This window comes from Apis florea, unplaced genomic scaffold (assembly GCF_048593485.1).
Source record: "Apis florea isolate Af1SG1 unplaced genomic scaffold, ASM4859348v1 contig_2272_pilon, whole genome shotgun sequence".
Lineage (NCBI taxonomy): Eukaryota > Metazoa > Arthropoda > Insecta > Hymenoptera > Apidae > Apis > Apis florea.
This window is the reverse complement of record NW_028256549.1, coordinates 4,078,132-4,086,467: the sequence shown is the minus strand read 5'-3', so window position 1 is coordinate 4,086,467 and position 8,336 is coordinate 4,078,132. Positions and strand designations below refer to the sequence as shown.

Sequence of the window (8,336 nt, the reverse complement as noted above, 5' to 3'; positions counted from 1 at the left end):
TTAAATAATCTTTAAGGGATGGGTACAGTAGCATAATCCTGGTATGCTAACTTTTTTCTTTGAGAAATATGAATAAATAGTTTATTTCTTACACTACAATAAAAACTTTATCATTTTTATAGGAAAAAAAATGCAACTTTTCCTGTGTAATATCAAATAGACTTAAACATTCATAATTATTTATCAAAATAATGGGATAATGAGATGATTCTAAATATATAACAATATAAATAGGATGAATTTGATGCTACATACAATCATACGCACAAAAAATCACACACCATCAACATACCATTCCTTATTAAACACTTCATTGTATATAATTGTATATAAATAATAAATTTATAATGCCTCATTATAGAATCTTGGTATTAAAAACTGACAAATGTTACCTGTAGTATTTCAACTATTTAAATTCAATTATAAATACTAAGATGAATTTTGTACTCTAATAATTTTTTTGTAATAAAATATTATGGTAGAAACCAATTAACATGACGCAACATACCATATTCGTAAAATAAAACAAATTAAATCATGCATATCTTTCTCCTTTCGTACAGATAAATGTCCGCAAAGAAGATAAAACAGCATATCAGGAAAAATATTCTCGCTTAAGCAAAATATCACACACTATATCAATTGTAAAAGTGTGACTAGACATGATTTAGTTTATTCGGCTTTAAGTCGTTTACTAAATTCTTCTTGTTGTTTTTCTCGCCATTCTTTTTTCGGTTTTGTTCGTTTAAGTTGACCATCCCTAAAAATAATATCATGATATTAATTTTATTATAGAATTATGGATAGATAGAATTTGTTCTTATTTAAAATAACTACATAATTACCATTGTAAGTCTACTAAACCACCTTGTCTTGCTATCACAGACTTTACTCTATTCGCAAAGTCAATAGCGCTTTCTCCCTCATTTCTATACATTGGAGGAAGGTACCAAACATCACAAACTATAGCCCAACTCGACATAGTCATGTATAAATATTGAATCATAGAATATCGACTACTATTCCAGAATGCATCTCCAAATCTTGGATCATACTGTAAGAAAAATAATGAAATTAACTTAAATTATTTGAATTATTATATAAAGGCATATTTTTTATATGTACATAATTACCTTTATCGCAACAGGATAAATTACACCACCAACTTCAAAACTTCCTTTTTTAAATTGCATAACTGATGTATTATTTATACAAGTGCCTTCAGGAAAAATAAGTATAGGTGGATTTGTAGGATCAGAAATATGTTTTTTTAATCTGAAATACATTTATAAAAATCTATATATATAAAATATATTACAAATAAAATCTATACATTAAAAACAAAATAGAATTTACCGTTTTGTAACAGCTTCTCTATCTTTAACTTCACATCGTTCAAACCAAATATGCGGTGACGCACGTGCTAAAGCTCTTTGTAGAATTCCTAAAAATCCACCATGCCTTTGACCTATCTAAAATAATATTTATTATTGAATAATATAAATCATTGTTCATATATCAGAATATTTTTATATAATGAAAATTTAAATAATGATAACAAAATAAATCAAAATTAAAACATGCAATTAAGAAGAAGTAAAATAATTGAAAATAATTATTAGTTTATTAATCAATACGATGAATGATAGAAACATACCAAAGAATAGCAATTATCGCACATCAGTACTAGGACATCTATGGGAGAAGTGTGATTTGCCACACAGATACCCCTAACAGGACGATTTTCTGGGTTATGATAAGTTATTACTGAAGATAGCGCGCTGGACAATACACCAAAGCACATTATGGAAACTTTATAATTTAACCATCGCTTGAAACTGCCCTCTGGGACATACCCCACAACAGCTGTACATGCTGTCAGCCACATTACCTGTAAACCATAAGCTTTGCATATAAGAAAGTATATTTTATTCTTTTTGTATTGACGGTGAGTAGTTTACCTACAAAGCAAAGTTACAGGAATCTGTTACCTGCAACATTCATGCATTTCAATTTTCAATAGGCAATTACTAATTATATTATAGCAGGATTTCCCAGATTATTTCAACAATATTATTATAATATGCTGAAATTTAATTACTAACAAATAACAAATAAATATGGTAACAAATTCTCAACAATAATACCCAATAAACAACAAATTTGGATATTTTTATGATGATATATTACCAAAGAGAATGTTGTTTGTGTGGATAAGATGGACACGTCGATTGTGGAAGTGTGATTTGCTACACACATTCCTCCAGATTTTGGTTTATATTCTGGATTATGAATTGTAATTGTAGCTGATATAGACTGTGATAATATTGTGAATGCTATGAGACTAGCTTTGTTGTATATCCATTTCTTTATAAAACCATTTGGTAAGAAGCCAATAAGAAATGTTGTAATTACAATATACAGTACCTAAGAAGCTTTGATATTAGTTAAATTGGAAATGCTAAATTTATATTTGACATGGACATTTACTGAAGCAAATACTTTCAAAATAGATGCATTAATAGAGCAGAATTGTGGAATGAAAATAAGTTAAAAATTGAACATTAATTCTTACATAAATATTTTTTTTCCTAAACTTAATAATTAATCATACATCCTACCAAGTTGTTTTAATTAAAAATATTGTTAAGTATAGAAAAATCAATGTACTTACCCCAACAAAACAAATGAATATTCTTAAGGGAAGAAGAAAGCAGTACCGCATAACAAATCCACACATCCATATTACTGTTAGCTTCCAGGAAATGAACTCATAATGTCTATTTGTTCTAGTTAATAGATTCCAATTCTGACAAAAAATATCAATTTATCATATATTACAATATCAATTCATATTTAAAATCTAGAGAAAAATTACCTTCAATTCTTCTGCCTCGAAACGAGATGTCACTTCATCTTCAATAATAGCCTCTACACCAGCTTTAATATAATCCAAACAAATTGCAGGTTTGAACTCTCTTTTTAATGTTTCAAATGAATCTCTACGCATAAGACTCTACAAAAAATATTTTCAATTTACTTTATAAATAATTCTTTCTTATAAATAAAAGCAATAAAATAAAACTAAAATTATTTACAGTAGTTGTAGATGTTTGAGAATTTTCTGTTTTTGTTTCTTCCAGATGATTTTTATGATTCTGCATTTCCGGTTCAGGTACCAAGATTAAATCTGTCGATCTGGCTATTACATTGCTACTTAACATTCCATTTTGCATATCGTTTTCTGTTTTCCAATTCTGTACATTCTGTTTTTCGACATGCCGCGATTCGTTTTCTTCATCGGCATCTTGGTCATTTTCCGTCCAAGTACCGTTTTTCTTTTTTACGTTTTCTATATTTTGTCTGCCATACTGAAATAAAAATGTGTGTGTGTGTGTGTGTGTATATATATATATATATATATATGTTATAATTATCTCGATCAAGTTTGAATATTTCTAAAAAATATGCGGTATGCGTTTATTGCTGAAAAGAGATTTGTCAAACACAACAAGAACAATAGACTTATTCACTAGATAAATATAATTCATAAGAAATGAATATCATCGTAAAATAGAAATAACTATGGAACGAAGTATGAAAAGGATATTCTTAACAATAAAAATTATTTTATTGTTTATTGTAGATAAGAATAAACCTGGACAATATTTTTTTTAGATTTCAGATGAATTTAAATTTATCAGATCACAAAATTTATGCCTGCTTTTGCAATATATTTTCATAAATATTATTTAAAAAGAATCTATATTTTAAAATTTACAATTGCATTTATTATGTATTATATTATGTATATTATGTATATTATGTATCTAAACATTCATATTTAGAATAATTATTTTCATTTATTTAATATTTTTAATCTATATTTGATTCATTTAAAATATAAAATATTACATTTTCATATAAACATGTAATATATTTTGTAATAATATAAAATTGAATAATTTTTTTGTTTAATATTTATATATTAATATTATTTTTTTAAGTCAATTTTAAATGATTAAAAAAAGAAACTAATTCTATTTCAATTATGGTAAATATAAAATTGAGTTTTAAAAAATTATACTTAAAATGATAAATGAATAAAACAACAAAACAAAAAGTACTAAAATAAATATAAAAATTATTATTATAATTATTAATTTAAAAAAAATTAATTTCGCATAAATAGAATAATACAGTATAAATTTATATGAGAAACATAAATATTCATTATAAATTATATATATTTTCGAACAAACAATCTTCATTAAAAAATTATCAGATTTTATCGTAAAAAAATAAGTATAATTTTATTTTATGTTTTATCTTTAAGAAGACAATAAATTTTATCATTATTTTTTGTTTTTTTATCGAATGTGGAAATTTTCTGTATTATATGTATATATCTGATACATATAATATATTTTATAAAGAATTATTTTTTCTTTCTTTATAAAAAAAAAAATAAAAAAAAAAAACATTTCGCTAGAATTTTCTCGATCGAGTTAAACTATTAATACGTTTAATAAGTCGTTATTATTTTATTATTCATTTCTGGAAACAAACTTCATCTTTGCTAAATGCAGATTTTGGAAAAGAATAAATCTTGATGATACGCATTTGTTTTAAATAATGTATTATTGATTCTTAAAAATTGATCAATCACAATAATTATGGAATTTCAACATTCAAGTTTAAATGAAATATAATACTCAAATTGATAAAGATATTATTTATATTTAATGACGAAAGAATTTTTGGACTTTGCACTTGACAAAGATTTCTAGTTGCTATAGAAACATTAAACAATTTCTATATCTTTCTTCTTGATTATAGATATTTTAGAATTAAAATTACAATATATTACTATCTTTTTTATATATTCAAAGTGATATGTATGAAAAAAATATATATGATAATATAAATGAATCTATGAACGAGTAAATTCAATATTGCAAATCATGCAAAAATTATGTCAAGAAAACAAATTAAGTGTTTTACAAGTAAAATTCATTCATTTTTTTACGTTTAAATTAAAACGTATTTACGTAATAAATATTGTTTTTATATCTTAAAATATAAAAAAAATGGAAAGTTTTGTATAAATAAGACAACATGATACATCGATCACATCTGATTAAATATAATCACAAAATTCGTAATATCATTAGAATACATTTTATATTTAATAAAAACTTATTTACATAAAAAAAAATAAATTTTAATTGATTAGAATTTCTTGTTATATTTTGAAAAGAAACTCATAAGAAATAAATGAACTTGAATAAATGAACTACTTGAATTCAATTTGAAGTGCAATGTTATAGTCTAAAGTACAATAGCACAACGATAAGGAAATAAAAGAATTTTTTAAATAAAAATTCATAAATAATACATATTTTTTAAATTATTAGAGTTAAAAAAATTTTTTTCACTAAAGTTAATTAAATTGGAATATATTTAAAACGTTTTTTTTATAAAAATTCCATGATAATAATTTTTATTTTAGTATTATAAATACAAGTTTTGATTACAAGCCTTTTTAATTAAAATAGTAGCATAATAGTAGCAAATACAAATTTTGTTTGTTTTAATCTAGATATAATGCGATATTTTCTTTTAAATATAAAAAAATTCTATAAAATAATTTGTTTTAAATGTTCAAATAATAAAAAATTTTATGATATAAGAAATTATTAATAAATAATTACATATATTTCATTAAAAAATATATTAAAACAAATAATATTCGAAGTAAATCATTATGTAATCTATATGATTATATCATTTTTATATTATTATTAATTGATTATTTTCCGATATAAATCTAATATTTGTAATATTTGTATTTTATATTTTATTGAAACAAATTATAATAAATTAATTAATTTCATTTTTAACGAAGAATTATTGAATTATTAATTTAATTATTAAGAAAAAAATAAAATTGAAATGTTGTTTAATGGCAAACATATGGTTATTGACGATTAATAATAAATGATATTAACAATAATATAAAATATAATATAAAATAATAGTAAATAACTGGAAAAATAATACTTATCAAAAAGTATAACATTAATTAAAATAATAATAATATTTAATAAATTTAGAAATAGGACATTGATTAGAAATAGGATATAGATTAAAATTAATAAAAGTGAAAAATTATTTATTTCTATTAAATTTAATATATAAAAAACAATAAATCATTCTAAGAATGTATGCATAATATATAAAATATAAATATTTTTACTTTAAAATTCTTATTGATTAATATTAATATTTATTTAAATATTTACATAACTTTTGATCATCATTTTTTATTTTTATAACATATGTCTTTTGAACCAATCGATTAATATTCGAAATATATCGAAGAAATTCTTAAAAGTCTATGATTTTGAAAATAGTAAATAATAATTACTTATTTTCCAAAACAACGAAATAAATATTTTAATAAATAACATGATATATTTTTTTTTAATATTTATATAAAATTTATTCTTAAATTTTGTTATTATGTCATAAAAATTGTTCGTGGACTTCACATTATTTATTATATCAATTTACATCGATTTCACAACTTTAATTCGATATGATATAAAATCATAGAAAATTTTTTAAAATATACTTCAATTAATCTTAATTTAATATCTTAATATATATATATTATATCATTTATTCTTATATTTAAAAATTATATCAAAATTATATCAAAAAATATAAATGCAAAAATAAAAAATTGAAAAAATTGAGAAAAAAATAAAAATTGAATAAAAGATTCAATACAGATTGAATGATAAAATATTTTTGTTTTACTAATTATATTTCATTAAATTGATTAATATTTATTGTAATTTGGAAAAAATAATATAAATGATAAAAAATATTTATGATATAATAATGTAATTTAAGATTTTGAAATTCTTCAACATGATATATATATATATTGTAAAAATTTGAAAATCAATAATATAAATTAATAATAAATTAAGTAAATATAAAATTTCTAATTATTTGAAGATCAAAATAAATCTGAAAATATTGTTTATTTTAACATTTATATAATTATGATTAACATGATAGCTTAATAATTTTAGATGTATCTTATATAAGATTGTGAAATTTGAATCAAACATATCAAAATAAAATGTAAGAAGTTTAAAAATATTTTAAAATATATTAAATGTGTATATATATATAATATATTATGTATATATATATACATATATTTAATAAATTAAATTAATAATATATTAAATGCCATATAAGTTGTAATATATTATTACAACTACTTGTTGATTGTTCAATATTTTTAAATGAAATGCACTTATTTTAATAATAATTATATCTTTCATTAATTAAAAATTAGCATATTGAAATAATAAAACTTTTAAAAAAAATTTTAAAAATTACACAATTATAATACAGTAATATAAATCAAATCGAATACACACAAATGAAAGAAATTCAAAATGTCTACCTCAAATTTAACTTTATCTTCGAATTTATACACTAACAAAATAATATTCTTTATGTTTAGAAGAAATTTTGCTCTGAAAAGTCTCACTGTAACATTATAAAATCATATAATCTTTTCTATTTTTTTTCAAAATAAAATCATATAATTTAATCCTGTTTTCAATTCATAAACTCATAACGTGTCTTTAAATGAATAGGTGAGTACGTGAATTTGCTTTACGATCTTCTTACCTCAAAAAGTGTTAGTAGCAATTTTATATATAATCTTCTAACCCCAAGTGATTTTCCGATAGATGCCAAAAAGATTATGGCTAGTAAAAACATAAGAAAAGGTGTCAAAAGTAAAGAAACCGCTAACGACATCACCATCCACAACGGCGCCATTTTGCTTACTGCCGAGAGTCAAGCAATAACCGAGAAAGTTAAACGATTGTTCACTCAAAGCCTGTGTGTACGAATATTATAGTGAAATATAAATTGGAAATTTTTGTTGTCCTCAAGAGACTATTAAAAAAAGTAAAAACAATAATAAAGAACACAATAATAAGTAAAGACAATAATAAAAAGAAAATATTTTATTATCTTGACTACGATGTCATATTGTAATATTATAGTTCACAAAGAAATGAAATAACTATTATAGTGAGAAAATATATTTAAATGTTATATTACAGACATAGTACATAAACCAAGAAATTTGTATTTTCCATTAAAGATTAAATATAATAATTTTTCTTTAAAAAAAAAAATTATTGAAGAATATTTAATAAATTGATTTTCTATATCATATTTGTGTAAGCTAATATAGAGAATAAATAATGAGAAAAGAATGGAAATAAAATAAAAAT

The 8,336-nt window shown here is 21.4% G+C and overlaps 1 protein-coding gene across 3 annotated transcripts; it reads right to left on the bottom strand.

The window, feature by feature from the left end:
• Positions 1-51: 51 nt before the first annotated feature.
• On the bottom strand, positions 52-8,249 carry Gpat4 (Glycerol-3-phosphate acyltransferase 4). 3 transcript variants are annotated; one of them, XM_003695999.4, is made up of 10 exons: positions 7,720-8,249; positions 3,099-3,371; positions 2,879-3,016; positions 2,675-2,809; positions 2,191-2,427; positions 1,658-1,891; positions 1,357-1,472; positions 1,134-1,275; positions 846-1,054; positions 52-760 (listed from the first exon to the last, which is right to left on the bottom strand). In XM_003695999.4, the coding sequence occupies exons 1-10, from the start codon at positions 7,870-7,872 to the stop codon at positions 673-675; spliced, it is 1,725 nt and encodes a 574-aa protein (XP_003696047.1). In that variant the 5' UTR covers positions 7,873-8,249; the 3' UTR covers positions 52-672. The 3 variants fall into 3 exon arrangements, with proteins under 3 accessions (XP_003696047.1, XP_003696048.1, XP_003696046.1); XM_003696000.4 differs by lacking the exon at positions 1,658-1,891; XM_003695998.4 differs by lacking the exon at positions 2,191-2,427.
• Between the last annotated feature and the right edge of the window lie 87 nt (positions 8,250-8,336).

What these genes read in the sequence shown, in the direction of transcription:
- Gpat4 (XM_003695999.4), bottom strand. Translation starts at nt 7,872, where the DNA reads ATGGCGCCGTTGTGGATGGTGATGTCGTTAGCGGTTTCTTTACTTTTG. An exon ending in TGCTACTAACACTTTTTGAG is followed by an intron (nt 3,372 to 7,719) that starts GTAAGAAGATCG and finishes TTTTTATTTCAG; the next exon opens with TATGGCAGACAAAATATAGA. An exon ending in TTTATCCTGTTGCGATAAAG is followed by an intron (nt 1,055 to 1,133) that starts GTAATTATGTAC and finishes TTTTTCTTACAG; the next exon opens with TATGATCCAAGATTTGGAGA.